The sequence below is a fragment of the Chrysemys picta genome, chromosome 4 (genome assembly GCF_011386835.1).
Source record: "Chrysemys picta bellii isolate R12L10 chromosome 4, ASM1138683v2, whole genome shotgun sequence".
In the NCBI taxonomy this organism is placed as follows: domain Eukaryota; kingdom Metazoa; phylum Chordata; order Testudines; family Emydidae; genus Chrysemys; species Chrysemys picta.
The window spans coordinates 43,150,698-43,172,740 of record NC_088794.1 but is presented as its reverse complement, the minus strand read 5'-3'; the positions used below and the strand labels follow the sequence as shown (position 1 = coordinate 43,172,740).

General features: G+C 40.5%; 1 protein-coding gene and 1 long non-coding RNA gene across 41 annotated transcripts in view; one reads left to right on the top strand and one right to left on the bottom strand.

Annotated features, from left to right (window-relative positions):
* Positions 1-7,792, bottom strand: part of SOX6 (SRY-box transcription factor 6) — a 456,705-nt gene extending 448,913 nt beyond the window's left edge. For 6 of the 40 annotated variants that reach the window (XM_065594752.1, XM_065594758.1, XM_065594785.1 and 3 more), the window contains exon 1: positions 1,641-2,081. Coding sequence is in view for 2 of the 40 variants with exons in the window: in XM_065594754.1 (XP_065450826.1) it covers positions 1,641-1,647 (7 nt within the window). In the remaining 38 variants the exon portion in view is untranslated. The other 34 variants (XM_065594763.1, XM_065594780.1, XM_065594788.1 and 31 more) reach the window with 13 other exon arrangements.
* Positions 2,415-22,043, top strand: part of LOC101932719 (uncharacterized) — a 35,419-nt gene continuing 15,790 nt past the window's right edge. The window contains exon 1 of the long non-coding RNA XR_002888359.3: positions 2,415-2,522. This is a non-coding gene — a long non-coding RNA (uncharacterized LOC101932719). The remainder of the gene's footprint in view (positions 2,523-22,043) is intronic.

The following is a 22,043-nucleotide window of genomic DNA, read 5'->3' as shown; positions in this document are numbered from 1 at the left end:
AACAAAGTTATGGATAGTACAGAGTTTAAAGAAAATGCTAAGTAGTTCCTGCCAGGTGTTGTGCTACTTCAAACTGCTGCATAATCCAAGTGACCTAATTATTTTCTTTTCAATGTATTCACTATAAATAGATTATTTTTATTTTACTAGAATGAAATGCTAGGGATGGTCACTATTTATAATGTGCATACGGTGTGTATATAACATCGTGACTATTGAACACAAGAAATCTCATGCCAGGAGGAACCTGCAATAAAGTCGTGGAAAATAGCTCGTGATACGCAGTGGGCTTGTGGAAAAGTAAAAAAGGCGGGCGTCTTTTCTATTCAGTATTTGTATATAATGGCAGCCTATAGTCATACATCTCATCCATTTCATTATTTACTTTATAGCATAATTGCTTAATTAAGTGAGTTGGGCACAAGCATGTCAATAAAACAAGTCAAGTCAAGTTAAAGTCTCAAAGCAGGCTTCAGAATTACCCCCTTACACGAATATGCAAAAGGAGAAATTCGTTTATTTTCTGTTGAAACCCTGTGTTGAGGGCTGCGCATCCTTTGGATCAGTTTTAAAGATGGAAATATTAAAAATGTCAAAATAAATATAAAATAAAAATTCTTTTAAAAGTTGCCGACCATGTGCGGAGGGCTATTTAAATGAACCCAGACATATACCTTATCTGCATACAACAGGCGAAAAACATGCTTCTTTATCTCTGAAAGTTTCACTGTCTGTGTTTTTGGGAAACACCCCTAGGACAGAGCTAATCTCTCCTCCCCAGGCTCCCAACACGCTGACTTTCTCTTGTAAAATACCCCTGACACACTCAGACACAACACTAATTGTCTTTTCACGTTGCCACTTTCACTCTTTCCCGTCCTTAAACAAAACCCTGTGAAACGGTCCTGTCCAAAGCAAAGGCAGCAATCAAATCGATATGATCAGTGTCTCTGATTCACCTCAAGGCCCTGCTCTCCTAAAAGCACGCAGCCCTAGCGGGTTAACTGTTCAATGCTGTTAAACAGAAGTAGGAAACTGAGCTGGCAAGATCTCGTCGGAAGAGTAATTCACTGACAGCTAAATTATTAATGTACATGTGTATGTATCTGATCATATAACGTGTGTGATCACACACAAACACAGACCGTGTCACACACGGATGCACACATACAGACATATACACAAGAATAACCACCAGCATGCCCAGTACCTCCTACTTTAAAGATTAGAACTCAAGAAGTAGAAGAATTATTAGTTCTTACTGATCATTCTTTTCAGAATCATGAATGGAACAATTGCCAAAAACGCAAGAAAAATAAACACACTCACGAGATGATTATACACAGATACAGTGTGTGTGTCTATTACATGCATTTGTAGCGAACTCAGAGTTTTCATAAACCTAAAATCATTATTTAGGATAAAACATCAAACCTGATTACATAAAGAGGCGGCTTCTCCATAATCAAACACACCAACAGCTCCGAAAGAGTGAAAACTCGAGAAAGCACACGCTCTCCACAAACATACCGTGCCTCTCACTCAGATTCTTACAGCATTGTCTATAAACTGCTACTATATGTAGTTGCATTGCGATTAATTAAAAACAAAAATAAGGGAAATACTTCCTGAAAACTTACGTTGCATTTAGCTTAGGTGCTATTCTTTTTTTCAGCTCGCAAAGGAAGCCGTTTTGTCCAGGTTAGGTATTGTCTACTTATGGATCAGCCCCTGGCTAAGGGTTTATTTTAATTTATGGCTTATGCATTCTTTTAAGGTCGATTTGCATGACCTCCGGCGAGAGCTAAGGCAGCAAGAAATCCCAAATTGAATGTTGTGGGCAAGCCCACAATGCAGCACAGCTCTCCCTTTCTCATGGTGTAAACAGAGCTCTCTGATGATGGTCTCCCCCCCCCCCCTCCTTGTGTATCACAAATTAGGGTGTGATATCAATTTTAAAGTTTTCAGTATAACTTTATCCAAGCCTTCTGCCTGGAGAGATAAGACGCCACCACAGGAACTGCAAATCCTCGGGATAGTGCCCCTCTGTGGCCAAACGCAATATTACTACCCCCACTGGTCCAATATCTTTGTATAATATGCTCCACGAATAGCACATTTGTGGCAAACTTCAATGCAATTACCCACCTCAAACTTAACGGAGAATTTAAAATCGCTATAAAAAGTCCTTGCATCCTCTTCCATTCTGTTTCTTTGGGTCTATCCACGGAGGACAAACCCACGCGACCACTACGGAGTAATGACAGCAGCTTTCTGCTCTGAAAGATTTATTTAGGGTTTCTTTCTCTCTCTGGTGTTACTGTACGTAAGAAACTATCTCCCTAGCACCATGTGTTCTCTGCCGTGGGTGATCTTAAAATACAACGCTGATCTGTCACTACATTTTAAAATAGATTCAACTCTCGGGGAGGATGAGAAAGTGTTGTGATTTCAAGGAAGTGGAGTCCTTAAGGTCCCTGAAAGATTTCACAGCCTTGGAAACCTCACACACGGAGGAGACTGTAAGTACTTTTCCTAAAATAAAATAAAACCCTCGTGGTATAAAAGTAAATAATCGCGCAGGGGGAGGGGGTTAATTCAGAATGTTAAAAGCTAACCAACACATCTACCTCCGGACGCTGCTGCTTTAGACAATCGCAACTAACAACCCATTAAAGACAGCGCAGGGGAACCCTGATTCTCTCCTGCAAAGCGACATAAATCCAGCGAAACCCCATTAAAACAACACCACCACCACCACCACCAAGCAAGGCTGCACTACACACCATAGTAAACAACAGGTATACAACACAATAGGGCTTTTTTCCCCCTGGTTACCTCCTCGGAATCCGGTGTGGCACAAAGCATTGGGAGAGTCGCCCCCCCCTTTTTTTTTTACGCGCTTCAGTAATTTTCATTAAAAAAGGGGCAAGGGGGTGTAGGAAGGAGAGAAATAAACGGGGAGTAATTCAGCAAATAAAATAAAAATAAATGCACTAAAGTCTGCTGATGTTTCTCCGGGCCATGGCTGTGCAGGATCCGGATCGTTAGAAGTTTGCTGATGGGTTGCCTGGAGATTTGGTTACAATCAGGTTCATTATTATTAATTTTTTTCCTCCTGAAACAAGTGAAGGCGATGGTTACTGCTGTCAATCTTGGCAATCAATGTGAGCGGCCATGTCGTAAGTATTCAAAGCATTTCCCGTCGTGCAACATCAGAAAGTGAGTGGCCAGGGCATTGATCTGAGGAAGGCAAGAGGAGGCAGGGCTCCCCCTCCCAGACAGCAGAGGCAAGATGAGACAACACAGTGAGAGCGAGCGAGCGAGCGAAACGCAACAACCGAAGAGAAAGTGAGCACAAAACAGAAAGTGAAATCACCCCAGGCTGCCAGCCGCATCCCCGAGAAGCTATCACCACTCACATTGCTATTAGACAAATGAAACCTTAAACCTCTCTCGCCTAATGACCACTGATTGCTCTGAGTGGTGAGAAAAGGTAACAAAGTTACGGGGGGGCCGGAAAAGCAGGAGGGGGATGTGGAGAGTCCTGGGAGAATTGAGTAAGAAGAGAATAAACTAAAGGAGAAAAGAATCGTGTTACACACTGACACCCTCTCCCCCAAGTACTTTAAAGGATGTGTTTAGGGCGCATACAAAAGTCAGAAAGGACCCGTGTTCAAGAAGACAAGGAGAAAAATCTGGAGGGCAAGGGATGGACATCAAATACAAGTAAAAGCAGCAAAAAACAAAAACTCTTATTGCCAGTTGGCAAGTGGGTAGGAGCCCTCTCCCAAAGCTAAATCTGGGTAAATCCAGATGAAATGTATAAATTACACTAGAGATGGGAATCCAGATACAGGCTAGACAAACCCACGGCTGGGGGGGGAGGGAAGGGAAGAGAGAGAAGGAAAAAGGGGGAGTGCAAAGTATAGAGTGATGCATTCAACTGAAAGATAAAGAAGATGCACATAATTAAAACAAAAGGAGAGGCACGATCTGGGAGGAAATATCTGATACAGAACAACAGATTCAGGTTGAAGTTCTGGTTCTGCTTGTGATGACGAGAGCTTTATCTGCGGCAAAAAATGTACAGCTACAAAAAGGCAACAGACAGGAAGTGAACAGTGATTTAGGAACTAGCGCTTCCTCATAAGTGTTAATGAAAAAGCAAATCTGGGGGGATGAAGATACAACTGTAAGTGGACCAGGAGTAAATCAACCAGTGGCTTGGAGTGCTGCAACAATCAGAAAGAAGGTCTAAATGGTTTACTTTTAAATTCCAAAAGGCAAACGTGAAAGAGGCTTTACAAACTGTCGGGGGCCCGAGGATCAGGTGGGCAAACCAAATTGTAAAACTAGCGTCTCTCCCTGTTGATATGATCCACACCTTAGCTAAACTATTGTAAGTCTGGGAGTGCGGAAAACAGCCTCCTGGAAAGAGGGAGAGAGAGGGGAAAAAGTTGTTGATTCTTCTTTATATTTTTGGCAACCCTTTTCCCATTTTCCAGAAGGCGCCTGGAACTGTTAGTAACAGAGAAACTTTTTAATTTTAAATGGCTTCATAGGTTCTAGAGGCCAGAAAGACGAGCAGAAAGGCTGAATTTCCATGCTCTCTCTCACACCCAAACCCAAATTTGCGGAGTCGGTTAGAAACAGAAGTACAATCATCTACTGCAAATAAACCTTGCTCTCCAGGAACATGCTGAAAATCAGCATTAGCGTGATGACATAGGATTGATTAGACCTGGTTCTATTTTCTTTTCTTTACAAGTTTTACAACTTAAAACTCTATTAAGAGATATAAATGTTGCATCATCTTCCTTGCTATTCAAAGTGTTTTATGCTATTGCCCTTCTAGTCAAGTCCTGGAGAAATTAGTTTAAAGTAAGAACCTGTAGGAATAACAAGCATTTAAAAAATATTTTGGGCAATTCCACAAAATAAAGGGAATCAGCCTATCATTTTGTAAGCAGATCACCTCCAAACAGAACTTTTAATTTATTCAGAGACTCTCATAATAGCTAATTTGAGGATAAAGTGACTGGCTACATTAAGTCTCATGTATTCTTTCCATTTAAATAAAAGTGCTAAAATCTACAGTCAGGCAGAGGGACTGTAGTTTATAAGGTATTTAAGTGACTGTACATTCACCTGGTTTCAGCAACTTCAAACCATTCACCTGCCTTTATTGCCTTGTGCACAGATTTAGAAACAGGAAATAACTCTCCTTTCTAGGTACTATAGAGATTTTTTTAAACTAATTATAATGCCCGGGATTTGACAGTAATGACTTTATAGTGATACATTGAAATATTTCACAAATGAAGACACCTTCACTTTTTGCATAATTTGTAACCTATTGGCACAAGAAATTGAGATTTGTAAGAAAAAAGATCTAGTCAATATACAAAGAAAAGATTCTGATGCGTATCTACTGTCCCATCAATTTGCTGCTGAAAGTTTTTCCTCTTTTTTAAACATTAGCAGTTATATCATCTCTTTCGAACAACTGAAACTATCAAGTCCTAGGTGCTAATGAACATCAAACAATTAAAAAGCCAGAAGAATTTAGGAAGTTTCAAAGCCCAACTAGCTCTTAATCTGAAGAGCATCTCTTCACCACCGAAACTATCGTGCAAAGAATGAAATGAAGTCGGGGCAGAAATGCACGGCACAGATGGGTTGCGTTCAAATAAATAACTTGGGCAATAAACCTTGTTGCTTCCTTTAAATTAAGCTACAGGTGTAAATATACACAGAGGTAAAAGATGGACCGCATTAAAAAAGTCTCATTGTGCATTGTATGTAAATATGGGAGGGTTGTGCTCTGCGGATAACAATTTTGTATTTATCTCTCTGAATGCTGAATAAGTGATCATATGCTGTTTAGATATGCAGTGGAAGAGAGAAAACATTCTTTATTTTTAGTATTAACACAAGTTTACCGCTCGTTAAATTACTCTGGTTGCCTCTCACTGCTAAAGGCTAGCCACAGCAGCGCAGCCAGATGTTGAAGAGGGATGCTGAACATTTCGTGCTGAGGTTCCTTTCTCGCTTCTACAGTGAAGGAATTAGAGGCACTCAGCTACGTTGGAGCACTTACCTGTTCACAGCTGTCACTGCATTTTGTGCTGTGCCACTCATCTAATACAGGCATGGAAAACAGTGTCCAACATGCAAAGCAACCTGTGTCTCAGTGCTGTTGTGCCACCTCCTAGAGAAGATGAGCAAACCTAGGACTTATAGAATTCTTGGTATAGTCTAAAGTTTGTATACAAAGGGTAAGCAATTCTATATTAGAAGGCATTCACCAAGCAATAAAAGCCCTCTTATTAATGCCGGACAATTAGTAGGCATGCTTATAAATTCACTGGTGACACACTCCGACAAGGACGACTGTTTATAGGTTGTAAAAAAAAAAAAAGGATTCAAAGTGTTCAAACTTTAAGTGTCAGAAAGAGGTAAAGGAAAAGGAGTTAAAAACTTATGCGACAGGGAGAAAAGTTTTTTTAAACTGATACCAAAATTACTACATGTTTCTCTATAGGCAAATCCATCAGATGATTTGAGTTCCCCAATAACAGCACCCTTGGGTGATATTCTTAAAAAAAACAGGGGGGGGGGGACCGATTACATTTTAGCAAGGACCCAATTGAAAACAAAACTCTGAATTCCTTAAGGCGTCATTTGCTAACAATGTATTGTCCTTTTGGCGGAAGCAAATCAAAGGAACATTTTAATTTCATTTGAAACTGTGCATCATCCTGACAGAGAAGCAAAGAAGCCGCAGTAACAACAACCCCCCAAAACCGGCAAACCACATAAACTTTTACAAAGAAAATAAAAGCAAGTTTGACATGAAACCCCTTCCTGTCTCGGAAAGTTCATTTTAAAGGTCTCCTCTGTAAATCTAAAGTGCAAACACTAGGCTAAGGTAGTGAGTGGCTGGAATTTGCATGCTGATAAGAGAAGGCTGTTGTACTTACAGTGACAGAGGGCAGGCTGCGGAAGAAAAGCTGTTTGTGTTAGCCTGAGAGTCACCCAGGGCTGCAATGAGAGGAGAGGAGAGGAGTGGGAGTGCCAAGCTGGATACACCTTCACCGCATCTCATCACATCTGCCAGCCTCTCTCTCCCTCTCTCTTTCATTTCCACATTCCCTTTGTTCCTGAAAAAAAAAATCTACACGTCACATCAGAGTCCCCAGATGCAGTCTACACCAAAGAAAAAAAAATGAATAATTCAATCAAACTGTGCATAGTCTCTAAGGCAATAAATCTATTGCACTTAAAGAAACGAAGGGTAATTACCGCTATGGAATTAAAATCAGGCCAAAGAGCGGAGGGATCTCAGGGTCTGTAAACTCCACGGTCAAATAAAGTTGCATTTACTTAATCCTTTGACATCTCCAATGTAAACTAAGGGGGGAGGAGATCTGAACTTATTCCGGATGGGTTTGAAAATGCTTGGAGTGAGGGTCACAAAAGCAGAGAGCGTGATCAGTGAGAATACAATGCAATGGAGTAAAGTGCTGCAGTGGATCCCCTCCAGGTCCATTCCCCCCTGGTGAACAGCGGATCACACTCCCATTTTCACCGGCTGCTGCTGCGCGCCACAAATGCAACATGGATCATTTACAGTGACTGGCAGCCTTACCTGCTTCTAGAGCTCAAAGAAAGGCTTACAAAAAGTCATTCTGATCGGCAATGTGTTCCACGCTCGGGCTAAAAGAAGCTGTAAGGGATTTGCACCAACAGCGATTGACTAGAAACGCTGTGACTGACTTCTGGATTTGTCCTGGGCTGAGTTTAGGGAATGTCTGACAGGGAGGGAGGGAAAACACGCTCGAGATGTGATGCAAGTTAGTCAGAAGAAGGCAGTGCTGGTAAGCCCTGCGACAGACCGACCTAGGATGGGATGGAGGATAGCTACATTTGTTCCCCTATTCCTCCTCTAAAGTTGCCCTTTCGTCTCGGAGGTAAGATGACTATATTGTGTTTATTCTCTCCATGCAATTCAGGTCCAGAGATACGTTCCGGTGTAAACAGGATAGCAATTTAGGGATGTCCCCCCCTCATCATTACTGCTAACATCTAGCTAGAGTTTAAAAATCTTGATCCGTTGCTTGACACGTTCTTTATAAACTACTCCTGTAAAAACAGGTGAGATTAAGATTGATAAACGGACCTCGCACCTAGTTCTGAACTTTCAGAAGTGCCCAGAGTCGGCTGAATTAAAATCCTTTCCATTTATACGGAAGACTTGCAGGTTTTATACTTTATACCTTTTTAAATAGGCAGGTTTGATTTATCCAAAACATTAATGGAACTGTTATTCCGATAAAGGTAACCACATTTGCCAGTCTCTCTGCTTGCCTGGGCTTTGTTTATGTGCTTAAAACGCCACCCTGAGGTCAGCGCAAATAAGGCAGCCAAGGAAAAGCCTGCCAAGGAGCTTTCGGATTAGCACTTTGCAAAGCAAAACAAACACCGTCAGTAGCATCGGGAAAGTCATCGAAGAATCTCGTTTTGGCAACCCCATTTCTAACGGCTCTGCTAATGAATTTGGGATAAGGGGAGGATCAAGCAGGATCTTCCCTCACTTTCAGCCACATTGATGGGCTCGGGAAAACATATGCAAAGAGATTTATATAAATTGAGGAGGTGAAGTGGGGACAGAAGTACTGAAACGCATCCACGACTTCGCTTCCCAACCATCTGCTCCCAAATCCTGCTTCGCTTCTGCACCTTTTGTACTGTGGACCACATCAACGGTGGTTTCCATCGCAGAAACCAGCGCCTGATAGGCAGAACATCTCTTTAACCATCTTTACAAAGTAACCTGTGGGACGGGGGGACGGGGAGGGAAGGGGAGTTATACAGCGCCACTCACTCAAGGAAGTTTCCCTTCACATCCTCAGAGCACGTGCCTCAGAGCATCTCTGACTGACTTCCCCACCAGATCCCCAGACTCTGGGCAAACCCAGGGCAAGTGCACTGCCCAGGTTTCCCTGGAGTGTTTTGCTTTTCAGTTTGTCTCTCGATTTGGAGGCGGGTCTGAGTTTGGTTTATAATCTTTGCTAAATGGTTTGAATGAAAGAGGAATTATGGAAACACGTTGCTGTGACCTATAAACAGCTCCTAGGGTCGAGGCTTGGCTTAGGTCGAGGGCAATAATTACCACACTGGGTTTGCCTATTTTCAACTGGCCAGACATAAGAAAGTTATCACAACAAAACAACGTCATGGAATAGTCCTTGTTCTACCTGGAAGCTATGGAAATACGTTATGGCGTAGTGTAAACTGCCAGCCCTGCTTTCACTAAGTTTACATCGAGATGAAGAAAAAAAATACACGGTGACTTTTAGAAGCTGAGACCTATTATAGCTGGTGGTCTCCTTTTGGGGACTGATGTCCTTTCTAAACCACAGCAAAGCATTCATGGTATCGAGTCACTCTCAACTGGAAGATCAGTAACTTCCCTGGCAAATGTACAGTCATCAAACTTTTAATTGCAGACTGGACTAATGCAATAGTGTCTCTTGCAAATGAAGCTTGAGAAGGGTGGTAAGAAACTCAGGGCTAACTGAAAGAAGAATTCAAACTTCATTTAATTAGAGTGACTAGAATCAACACTACCAATGAATTCCTTAGACATAGCAGGTACAGAAACAGAGGGACTAACTAATGTGATTGCCGAAGAAGCAAAAATATTAGCTAAAAAGAAGCTGTATACTCCCAACTCTGAGTAGTTCGGCTACTAGATTTGTCTGAGCCCTTCTTGGTAAAAACTAATTTGTAACTTCCATTTGTATACCTCTCTGAAACAATGCGTAAAATACCTTAACAGATACAAAAATGTACCTTGAGATAAAATATTTAACGTTTATATTCCAGTAGACTTTAAAGGCCATGTGTTAGAGACTCACAACCATCATTTCAACCATATTTTGTCATATGCTCCTGCAGCACACACCTGTGTGGCCTGTTCTACTATATGATATTCCCACCTTTAAAGATAGTTCTGTGGTACTTATGTTGACTTTGTTAAAATTATATTATTTAATAAATAAAGAAAGGCAAAAAGAAATACTACCTCATTTAAACACACACAAACACTGAAAGGGTTGGGAGGGAAGACAGGATTAAAGCACCCTTTAGCAGGTACTGAGTAACCCACTGTCCCCATATTTCGTATTATAGCCCAGTGAGCTAAGTGTAGATCACTGGTGTAAATATGACTGTTGCTGAATATTTTTCCCCCAAACCCCCAATTACTAAAAAGCCTTTGTTAAATAGGGCTATACTGATCCACTATGAAAATCCCAAGTGTTTATCAGTCCACAGAGTTCCTTATTTCTTAGTGGCAATGTCCTAATCTAACATTGCACATTAGGATGCAATATGAAGCACATAGTAGAGCACTTATATGCTGTCTGTAAGATACACTTATACTTTACCCCATTGGCATTTGTTTGTTTCATGGATCAAAAGAAAACAAAACATGTTTTAAAGAGACTGATATAATCACAAAAGCATGAACAATTGGTTATATAAAGAGAGAAAGAAGCTCAAATGAGAGAACAAATACACACAGCTATCTTTGAACTGAGGGCATGCCCACATTGTAAATACAGGCACTGCCACTAAGTCCCATATGTATGCCAAATGATAGGAGGAAAAGTGATTGTCAGGTATAGGACAATGGTTCTGTATCCCATACTATTCATAACAACACTTTGCACTTGCATATTACATTGATTTCAAGATGCACTTGTGGATTTGCTACAGTATGGGCCTGATCCTGTTAGGCCCATGTCATTGTTAATTATTTCAGTGGAAGTTTAGCCTGAGTTAAGAACTGATGGTTCAGGCTCTGTGTACTTAGGAAGGGTATTTTTTATTAGCAGGGTTAGAAATATTGAAGTAGTTGAATAGATATACAAAAAAGATCATGAAGTGGGGGGCAGAAACAAGACATTAAGTTTTACTAAGCAGATGAGTTTTGCATGAGATTTATAAATGAATATTGCAAGGCTGTTTCCTTTCCTTCTTCACTTCTAAGAACATTATTATTATTTTTTTTTACCACAGTCTGTTGCTGGAACTTGTTGAGATAAATAAAATTGGGTCTGTCTATTGATAAGTGGCTAAATTTTGTAAATTGTTTTCTAAACCAGAAACATTAGGTAGAAACTGCTGAAAGTATTGTTTCAGAGTAGCAGCCGTGTTAGTCTGTATCCGCAAAAAGAACAGGAGTACTTGTGGCACCTTAGAGACTAACAAATTTATTAGAGCATAAGCTTTCGTGGACTACAGCCCACTTCTTCGAAAGTATTGGATAATTTTAACTGAAATGTGACACAATTTCAATCTATTTTAACATTCAATTATTGATAACTTTTCTTATTGGCTAGTACCAAGTCAGGGCCTGATCCTGCAGTCCTTACTCAATTCAACCTCATATTGACTGCTTTAGGACTTTTGCTGAGAGTAAGCACTGCAGGATTTGGCTCATAGTGTTTTATTTCTTATCTATGTCAATGATTGGCAAGTCACATGCACAAGTAATATGCATTAGTAATAGAAAGCACACTTTGTTTATTACCAGTGTAAGTTAGAATCCATAAAATTGTGTTATGACAGCAAAACCTGTGTAAATCTTTACAACCTATAGCTATAAACTAACTTGAAACAAGCTATCTTAAATTGGTACTACACTTCTGATTCAAGTAAAACATCCACTGACTTCACTGTGAATATTGCTTGAATAACAGAGTGCATAGTCAATCCTTTTCTACTCAAGTGACATCCAAAAAGGCTCCAGATTAATACAACCACATGACCATACCGAAGATGTGTATTTAATATGCAAAAATCATGCAATTTAGAAAAAGTCAACCTCTTAACATTTAAATAATAGAATAAAGGACTTAATGTAGACGTCTTTTTAAAGGCTTGTTTATTATTCTGTCATTATGGGCCAGATTCTGCAGACATTTATACAAGTAACTTAACCTACATGAGCCTTCCCCCAGTGAAGCAAAGCTACTCACATGCATAAGTATTTGCAGGACTGGGACCTATGACTGCACAGATAAGACTAAATGTGCTTTATTTACACCAAAATAGAGCAATGTTGTATGTAGTAAATTGTGACAGTTGTTTTGGAATATTACATTGCAATTTTTTTTAATAGCTGGTATATAGTTTGTTCTTGTTTTGATGGAATAATGTTTTTGACTATAATATGTAGCAGAGTTAAAACAAAAAATGTTTACATAAAAATAAGAATTCAGTTGCAAAACTGCTAAAGTATATTCTCTTGTAATTTGCCTTTTGACAAAGTAGAGAAAGTATAGTTTTAAATTGAGCATTAAGTAAATAAATGTCAACCCTGTTCACTGGTATTAACATACTTGAAATTGTACTTTATAAATGTTTGAGAGCATCAGCATCATGATATGGTTGTCATAGAAACTGCAACAATATGTCATTTAAATTAATTTTCCATGCAGTGATGATAAGGTCTATGTCTACATCAGTTCTATAAAACAAGTTCCAAAAGTAGACTGAAGAGCAAGGAATAAGAAATATAAATAGGAAACAGCACATTTCAAATTATTACTTGCTCAAAAAAAAAAAACCAATGCAAGATACAACTTATTGTTAAAATTACAACTCAGTATGCAATTGAGTAGAATTTTATTTCAAAGAAAGCTGAGAGAACATTTACTTACTGAAAAATTATCAGTGATCAGAGAACCAGATCTGGTCATATTTAAAAACTGTACGATCAATTCCAGTTTAGGGAATGTGAAGTATTAAACAATAATTTTTAAACCATGAATACTCTTTCTGTATGTATAAGGGGGGGGGGGGAGTTTAACATTGTGTTATGGCTCTGGATCTGCAATTTAATATTTTTTTCAAGGTAGGAAATGTAACATGAATAGATTTATTTTTCCTCTATAATGCAGCTACTGTGTGTTATGAATGCTACCTTAAGTAAATCATTGCCAGACACACTCAATTGGCATTACTGACTTGATTATTAGAACAGAAAAGTTTACCAAAATAAAGACAGTGTTCTTTAAAAATAATAATCACACTATGGTGATGTAAGAAGATTTAGCTCTTGATGTATCTGTCTTTTGCTATGTTATGGAGCAACAACATTTACTCTGATTTCTCTTATTACATGTTTCATAAAAGTATCCAATTCAATAGTGAGGCTATGGAGGAAAATACTGAGCAGCACTTAAATGAGAAATCCAATATATTTTTCTCACTAACATATTTTAATGGTGATCAGGAAATATATAAGAATTTTGATATATTTAATGAGTTGCCATACAGCTTTTTATATCCAAGACCTCTGAAATTATTTGAGGCTTGAAATAAGTCATCTTCAAGTAAATGAAAACTAACACTGTTATTAAAAAAAGAGAGAGACTGAAGTAGCTATCTGCAGTAGAGAAAGAAGAAACATCTAGAGCTATTCTTCTTGATAGGATTAAGGAGTGCTACAAAAGAAGCATTTAAATCTCTAGTTTTCCCTGACAATTAACAATGAAAAGCAGATGTTTACAAAGCTATTTTATATGCTGGTTTATAAGATGCTAAAAGATGGTTTGTGGATGGTAAGAAGGAAGAGCTGGATAACTGCTTGCCTGGTGTATATTTAAAAGCATTTTCATTGGCTCAGTTATTGTTAATAATGAAAGAAACACTTTGTGCTGTGTGTGACTATAGAAAACTGCCGTCATAAAGTCCTCAAAAAACTCTTAAGATGTAATTTACAAAGATAATAATAACACAGAATTATTTCACTTCTCTGAATGCTACACATTTGCATACCAGGACTGTGTACAATATACTCATAATGCACATTCATAACAACAAGGACTTCTCAACACTGCAACTACAGCACAAGATCTGTGCATTAAACAATCTACAGTTCCAAGTTTTCCTTTTTGGTGTGAAACTGTTTGTCTCTGTAACCCAGGTGCTAGCTGTCTACACAAAAGAGGTCCACATTCAAATCTACACCTTCACTGTGTATGATAATCTAGTGAATATCATAAAATACTATAAAATGGCAACAGTCTTATTTACCCAGTGTCATTTTGAAAAATGGCAAATTATTTAACATGAATTTGAGAGAAAGCCTTGCCTAGGGTTGAGAGTCTGCAGATGTGGATTCTACTCCTGGTTCTGCTACAGACAAAGAAAGTGATTTTGACTAAGTAACTTTTCAAAATTTTCAAATGTTTTTCGACCCCAGCTTAGGCACATTTATTGTGATCTGTGTACTTAAATTGGGTGCATGCAAAAATATGTCTGAAAAGTCAGACCTACACATTCTGGGTTCTCAGTCCTATCCATAAAATGGAGATTATCCTATTTTACCGATCTTGTAGGGATGTCAGGATACTTAATTAGATTCCTTACATCGTGATCAAGCAATCCTTATGCATAAAAAGGACTTGCATTAAGGGTCCCAATCTTGCAAAGACTTGTGCACATGCTTACATTTACACAGTCTAAGGAGTCCCACTGACTTTAAGGGGACTTCTCACTGCAAAACATTAAGCAGATGTGTAGGTCTTTACAGGACCAGGGCCTAAATTAATGGGACTATTTATATGTGTCAAGTTACTCACATGCTTAAGTGTTTGCAGGATCAGGCCCAAGGTTTGTGAAGCTCTTTGAAACCTTCAGCTAGAAGGAATTACAGAAATATTATAAATATTTATATATTATAAATGTTTTCTGGTACAGGTAGGACCAGAACATTTATAGGTATAGTAAATTGAACATTAAAAAAAATTCATTGACTAGTGATATTTAAACACATTTGTAAAAAAAAGGTTTTACATTTCTATTTTCTAAAAATAATTCCTAAGATTTAATCATAATCATAAAAAGACCTTCATCTATCACCTATGTGCTACCAGAGCCTGAGTAATTTGATTTTTATCTAAGACACTGAATAAATTCTAATTTCAGTTAATGCCCATATTGTTTCTTTTATTTATCCAGTTGTGAATGAATGTATTCCAGTAAATTATGGAAATATTCAGTTCATATTACCTGACCAGATTTATTTTTCTCAATGGACTCTTGAACTACTCTACATCCCTACACATAGGGTAGCTTTCCTAGAATAAAATTTATGCTGCTACTGTAGTTTAGTGTGTAACAATATACAGAGTAAATTAAGGCCCCAGTCCTGCAAACATACATACTTGGACTACTCATGAGTAAAGGTGAGCATGTGTGTAAATGTTTGCAGGATTGGGGCCCAAGGAAGCAATAATTTACTTAATATAGGCCCATATTCTCCCAAACGGAATTATTTATGTATATAATAGCAAGAAGTTATTGAGCAATATTTTGTACCTATTTGCAAAATGCCATGGGGCAAATCCCCCTCCAATAGGTATGATTGGCACAGGAAATAGGGGCAAGGGAAGGAAACCAATCTCTCAGGCTGCAGCAGCCTGCACTAGTACTGTGCCCAAACACCATGTGGGGAAATAATCAACACATTGCAGCTCACCGGCTCACTCCAATCCAAAAACCTACTGCATTGGAACACAGCACGCCCCCACAGAGCTCGGTTGCATGCCAAAAGAGATGTGTAGACCCCTGTCTAGCTCCCAAAATCCTGGCCCCTGTCCCATGAGCAGCAGAATAGCACCAGTTTGGCTACCAGCAGAACCCTCCATAGCTCCACAGAAGGGGGCAGGATTTTGCCCCAGTCTCATTTGCTACTTTGCTGTTATTTCAATATGATATTTTAATAACATAGAGCTGCAAGTGTTTTAGGCTATGATCTGAAATGTCTGACTGTGAGGTTTCAGTTCTGTATATTCATATTTTACATGCCTTTTCAATTAGCTATCTCATATATGCAATAGGAATTTATGCCCAAAGTGGACAGCCTAGTTAAAAAATAAATTAAAATAGGAGATGTTCACATTCAAGAGCAAAACAGTGCATAGCAGTGGTTGTTAGAACTAAAAAGCACAGTACTATGAACAAAAAGAAAGTATTCTTGACTCAACATTGCTTTTTCCCCCGGTTATCTTCCGATCAGAAAGATGAGTAGTTCTTATGGTTGCAGAGAAAACTGCCATGTTAGAGGTTTATTGAATATATAATATTGGGGAATGTGGAATTTGTGATTTTCAGTGAGAACGTACAAAGTATATTATTTAATATACTTTTAAAATGTGAAATTATCACAATTATTTAACTTGAGTGTAAACACCTACTCTGACCATAGGCAAACAGCTTTTAAAAAATATCCCAGCTAATTATTGCATACTACAGATGTGGTGCTCTGGCATATAAAGAAGAGGGGATCCTTGAATACTGTCAAAGGATTCTGGAATATGGAATTACAGAAGAAAACCTGGGCTGTGCTAGTACTGATAGCAAACTAGGGCTTCCTGTTATTATTTGCAAACTCCACTCCAAAAACTTAATGAGGGTTTCCACAAACGTAATGGACAAAGTAAGCAGTTCTGTGTGGAGGACCCAGCATATTACCAAAACAATTACATTTCTGGCATTGCTTTATTGTATGTAAAAAACTCAGCAATTATATGTTTCTCACATGTTTATTGAAATTTTCTTTTGGGCTTTTTGAATTTTTCTTTTGATCCTATACTCCCTATGCAGGCAAAACTCCTTTAAAATAAATAGGAGTTTTGCCTGAGTAAGAATGGTAGAATCAGGAAAGCAGATGAAACAACTGAGGTTTGTTAATAGGAAAATCAAGGTGATGGTCCTATAATTTTCTTCATTATGGAGATGAAAATGTGCACTCTTCATTACTGAGGCTATGTCTACACTTTGGGGGGGAACGATTTCAGATACGCAAATTCAGCGATCTGAACCGACTTACCCCGCTGTGAGGATGGTGGCAAATCGACCGCCGTGGCTCTCCCGTCGAGGGCACTTACTCCTACCTGGGCTGGTGGAGTACGCGCGTCAATTCGGGGATCGATTATCGCGTCCCGACGAGACACAATAAATCGATCCCCGAGAGATCAATTTTCTACCGCTGATCCGAGCAGGTATGAAGACCAGCCCTGAGTAAACTCACACTTGGGTTACTACTGTAACTCTTGTTCAGTCTCACCTCCTGTCTTTCACTGTTTGTTGCTCTCACTCTGCCTTACTTCTAAAATTAGTGTGTAAACTCTTCAGAAGAGGGAGTATGAAGCAGATCCTCAGCTGTTGTAAATTGTCAGACCTCCATCAATTTACACCAGCTGAGGATCTGTCTCCATCTCTTTATGTGATATGTAAAGAAACATGCGCACTTTGGGGCACTGTATACCTTATATTTCAGGGATTGGCAAACTTTGGCTCCTGGCCCATTAGGGTAAGCCGCTTCTGGGCCTGGACATTTTGTTTACCTGGAGCATTCACAGGCATGGAGCCCCTCATCTCCCAGTGTCCGCGGTTTGCCGTTCCCAGCCAAGGGGAGCTGCGGGAAGTGGCGCCCCTTCCCGCAGCTCCCATTGGCTGGCAACAGAGAACCGCAGCCACAGGGAGCCGACGGGCTCCATGCCTGCAGACGCTCCAGGTAAACAAAACAGTGTATTAGATATTCAATTCAACGATTCCATAGAGTTTAAACGGGTGTAGACCCGTTTATAAGCCGAGCCCCGCTCTTTGATGCGTCACTTTTTTACCAAAAATATTCAGCTTACAAACAAGTATATATGGTAAATAATTTTAAAAGAACAATTTCTCACAACTCTATTGTTTACCTAACCTCTCCCTCTCATTCATATATACACACATGTACATACGCACACTTATATGCTTCTGCAATATAGATGACAAATCTGACCTTTATACTGGGACAGATAAAAGGCGTTGTTTAGGAAATGTTGATCTGGAGCGCAGACCAGCGGTAAAGAGATCCCACTTCTAACTGAAGCTCTTTAGCTGAGGTATTTCAACTAAAAAGATTGTGTTTATTTGAAAATGTTGGAAATGTTTCTTAGCAACACCAATCCAACTGACAATTTCCACTCTTCCCTTGGCTCCCCCCCGACCTCTTTGCACCTCCTTTGAAAACACTGTAGAACAATCAATGACATAACATGGGAAAACATTTCCAAAGGTCAAGACAAGGAGTGCTACAGGATAATACTAATATTTTAGCACATGAAAGAGGAAACTATTTGCAGCTAAATGAGAGCAATGGGTTGCAGCACCAATGAGTATAAAGGAATAACACTAAAGTGGCCAAAAGCAGGGATCAGGGGTCACAGAGTCTACAGTGGTTGGTGGGGGCTTGAAGTTGAGACAGCAAAGAGGTCAAGAGCAAAATGAGGCTTTATGTAGGTGGTTTGGATACTTGCTTCAGAGCCACATGGTTCCTAGATTATGACCCTGGAAACAAAAGTTTTCAAAGTTTAAAAGTTCTTGTAAATTTTGGCAATTTGTAGCCAAAAGAAACTTAGTTTACTGGGTCCTGTGGCACCTTTGAGACTAACAGAAGTACTGGGAGCATAAGCTTTCGTGGGTAAGAACCTCACTTCTTCAGATGCAAGTAATGGAAATCTCCAGAGGCAGGTATATATCAGTGTGGAGATAACGAGGTTAGTTCAATCAGGGAGGGTGAGGTGCTCTGCTAGCAGTTGAGGTGTGAACACCAAGGGAGGAGAAACTGTTTCTGTAGTTGGATAGCCATTCAGTCTTTGTTTAATCCTGATCTGATGGTGTCAAATTTGTAAATGAACTGGAGCTCAGCAGTTTCTCTTTGGAGTCTGGTCCTGAAGTTTTTTTGCTGTAAGATGGCTACCTTTACATCTGCTATTGTGTGGCCAGGGAGGTTGAAGTGTTCTCCTACAGGTTTTTGTATATTGCCATTCCTGATATTCCTGATAGCTTATGCTCCCAGTACTTCTGTTAGTCTCAAAGGTGCCACAGGACCCTCTGTTGCTTTTTACAGATTCAGACTAACACGGCTACCCCTCTGATACTTGACACCATGCAAGGCACTGCATTTAGCCGTATGGAATGGAAATCTATCAACCTCATGAAGAAACTTGCACAAATACAGACAGATATCATCTTCCTTTCCAAATGCAAACGGATGGACATCATACCAAATGGACTGAAGGTGAAAAATCCATTGCTATCTACATACTGCACAGACCACAGTGAGAGATTATGCCATACATTATCAAAGAAACTGAGGAACCACCTGATCAGCATCCTATACAGCAAACAGAAAAACATCAAGAAAGAGCTCTCCAACCTGGAGACTTTCATAAATAACCAACCCTCCACACAAATGGACTTTACTAAAATAAGACAGGAGATCTACATTACACACTTCACCTCTCTACAAAGGAAAAAGGACCGTAAGCTAAAATCCTACCTGCCACATGGGGCCACAACAGGGGTACCCCTAACTCACCCAGCAATATCGTCAATTTATCCAGCTACACACTCAACCCAGCAGAAGAGTCTGTCCTATCTCGGGGACTCTCCTTTTGCCCCAGCACCCCCACGAACATGATACAGTTCTGTGGTGATCTGGAAGCCTACTTTCGCCGCCTCCGACTCAAAGAATACTTTCATGATAACACTGAACAGCGCACTGATACACAGATACCCTCCCACCAACAACAGAGGAAGAAGAACTCCACATGGACTCCTCCTGAGGGTCGAAATGACAGTCTGGACCTATACATAGAATGCTTCCGCCGACGTGCACAGGCAGAAATTGTGGAAAACCAACATCGCTTGCCTCATAACCTAAGTCGTGCAGAACGCAATGCCATCCACAGCCTCAGAAACCACCCTGACATTATCATCAAAGAGGCTGATAAAGGAGGTGCTGTTGTCATCATGAACAGGTCTGACTACCAGAAGGAGGCCGCCAGACAACTCTCCAATACCAAATTCTACAGGCCGCTTTCCTCAGATCCCACTGAGGAATACACTAAGAAACTGCACCATCTACTCAGGACACTCCCTACACTAACACAGGAACAAATCAACATACCCTTAGAGCCCCGACCGGGGTTATTCTATCTACTACCTAAGATCCACAAACCTGGAAATCCTGGACGCCCCATCATCTCGGGCATTGGCACTCTCACTGAAGGACTGTCTGGATATGTGGACTCCCTACTCAGACCCTACGCCACCAGCACTCCCAGCTATCTCCGTGACACCACAGATTTCCTGAGAAAACTACAATGCATTGGTGACCTCCCAGAAAACACCATCCTAGCCACCATGGATGTAGAGGCTCTCTACACAAACATCCCACATACAGATGGAATACAAGCTGTCAGGAACAGTATCCCTGATGAGGACACAGCACAACTTATTGCTGAGCTCTGTGACTTTATCCTCACGCACAATTATTTCAAATTTGGTGACAACATATACCTCCAGACCAGTGGCACCGCTATGGACACCTGCATGGCCCCACAATATGCCAACATTTTTATGGCTGACCTGGAACAACGCTTCCTCAGCTCTCGTCCACTCATGCCCCGTCTCTACTTACGCTATATTGATGACATCTTCATCATCTGGACCCATGGGAAGGAGACCCTGGAAGAATTCCACCATGCTTTCAACAGCTTCCACCCCACCATCAACCTCAGCCTGGACCAATCTACACGGGAGGTCCACTTCCTGGACACCACCGTACAAATAAGCGATGGCCACATTAACACCACCCTATACCGAAAACCCACCGACCGCTACGCCTACCTTCATGCCTTCAGCTTCCACCCCGGTCACACCACACGATCCATCGTCTACAGCCAAGCACTGAAGTACAATCGCATCTGCTCCAACCCCTCAGACAGAGACCAACACCTACAAGATCTTCACCAAGCATTCTCAAAACTACGATACCCACACAAGGAAATAAAGAAACAAATCAACAGAGCCAGACGTGTACCCAGAAGCCTCCTGCTACAAGACAGGCCCAGAAGAGAAACCAACAGAACTCCACTGGCCATCACCTACAGTCCTCAGCTTAAACCTCTCCAACGCATCATCAGTGATCTACAACCCATCCTGGACAATGATCCCTCACTTTCACAGACCTTGGGAGGCAGGCCAGTCCTCGCCCACAGACAACCTGCCAACCTTAAGCATATTCTCACCAGCAACCACGCACCGCACCATAACAACTCTAACTCAGGAACCAACCCATGCCAACTCTGCCCACATATCTACACCAGCAACACCATCACTGGACCTAACCAGATCAGCTACAACATCACCGGCTCATTCACCTGCACGTCCACCAATGTTATATATGCCATCATATGCCAGCAATGCCCCTCTGCTATGTACATTGGCCAAACTGGACAGTCACTGCGCAAGAGGATAAATGGACACAAGTCAGATATCAGGAATGGCAATATACAAAAACCTGTAGGAGAACACTTCAACCTCCCTGGCCACACAATAGCAGATGTAAAGGTAGCCATCTTACAGCAAAAAAACTTCAGGACCAGACTCCAAAGAGAAACTGCTGAGCTCCAGTTCATTTGCAAATTTGACACCATCAGATCAGGATTAAACAAAGACTGTGAATGGCTATCCAACTACAGAAACAGTTTCTCCTCCCTTGGTGTTCACACCTCAACTGCTAGCAGAGCACCTCACCCTCCCTGATTGAACTAACCTCGTTATCTCCACACTGATATATACCTGCCTCTGGAGATTTCCATTATTGCATCTGAAGAAGTGAGGTTCTTACCCACGATAGCTTATGCTCCCAGTACTTCTGTTAGTCTCAAAGGTGCCACAGGACCCTCTGTTGCTTTTTACAGATTCAGACTAACACGGCTACCCCTCTGATACTTAGTTTACTGGACTGCCCTAGCTGAGATTACAAAATAAAGTTTAATTGATTAAATCTAGTTGCCAAATATATTGGCTCCCCCAGTAGCCCTCCTGCTATGCTCTGGCCAATTCTGTGGCATTCCCTGTGAGTTAAACATAGATCACCTGGTCAGATGTGCCATAGTAAT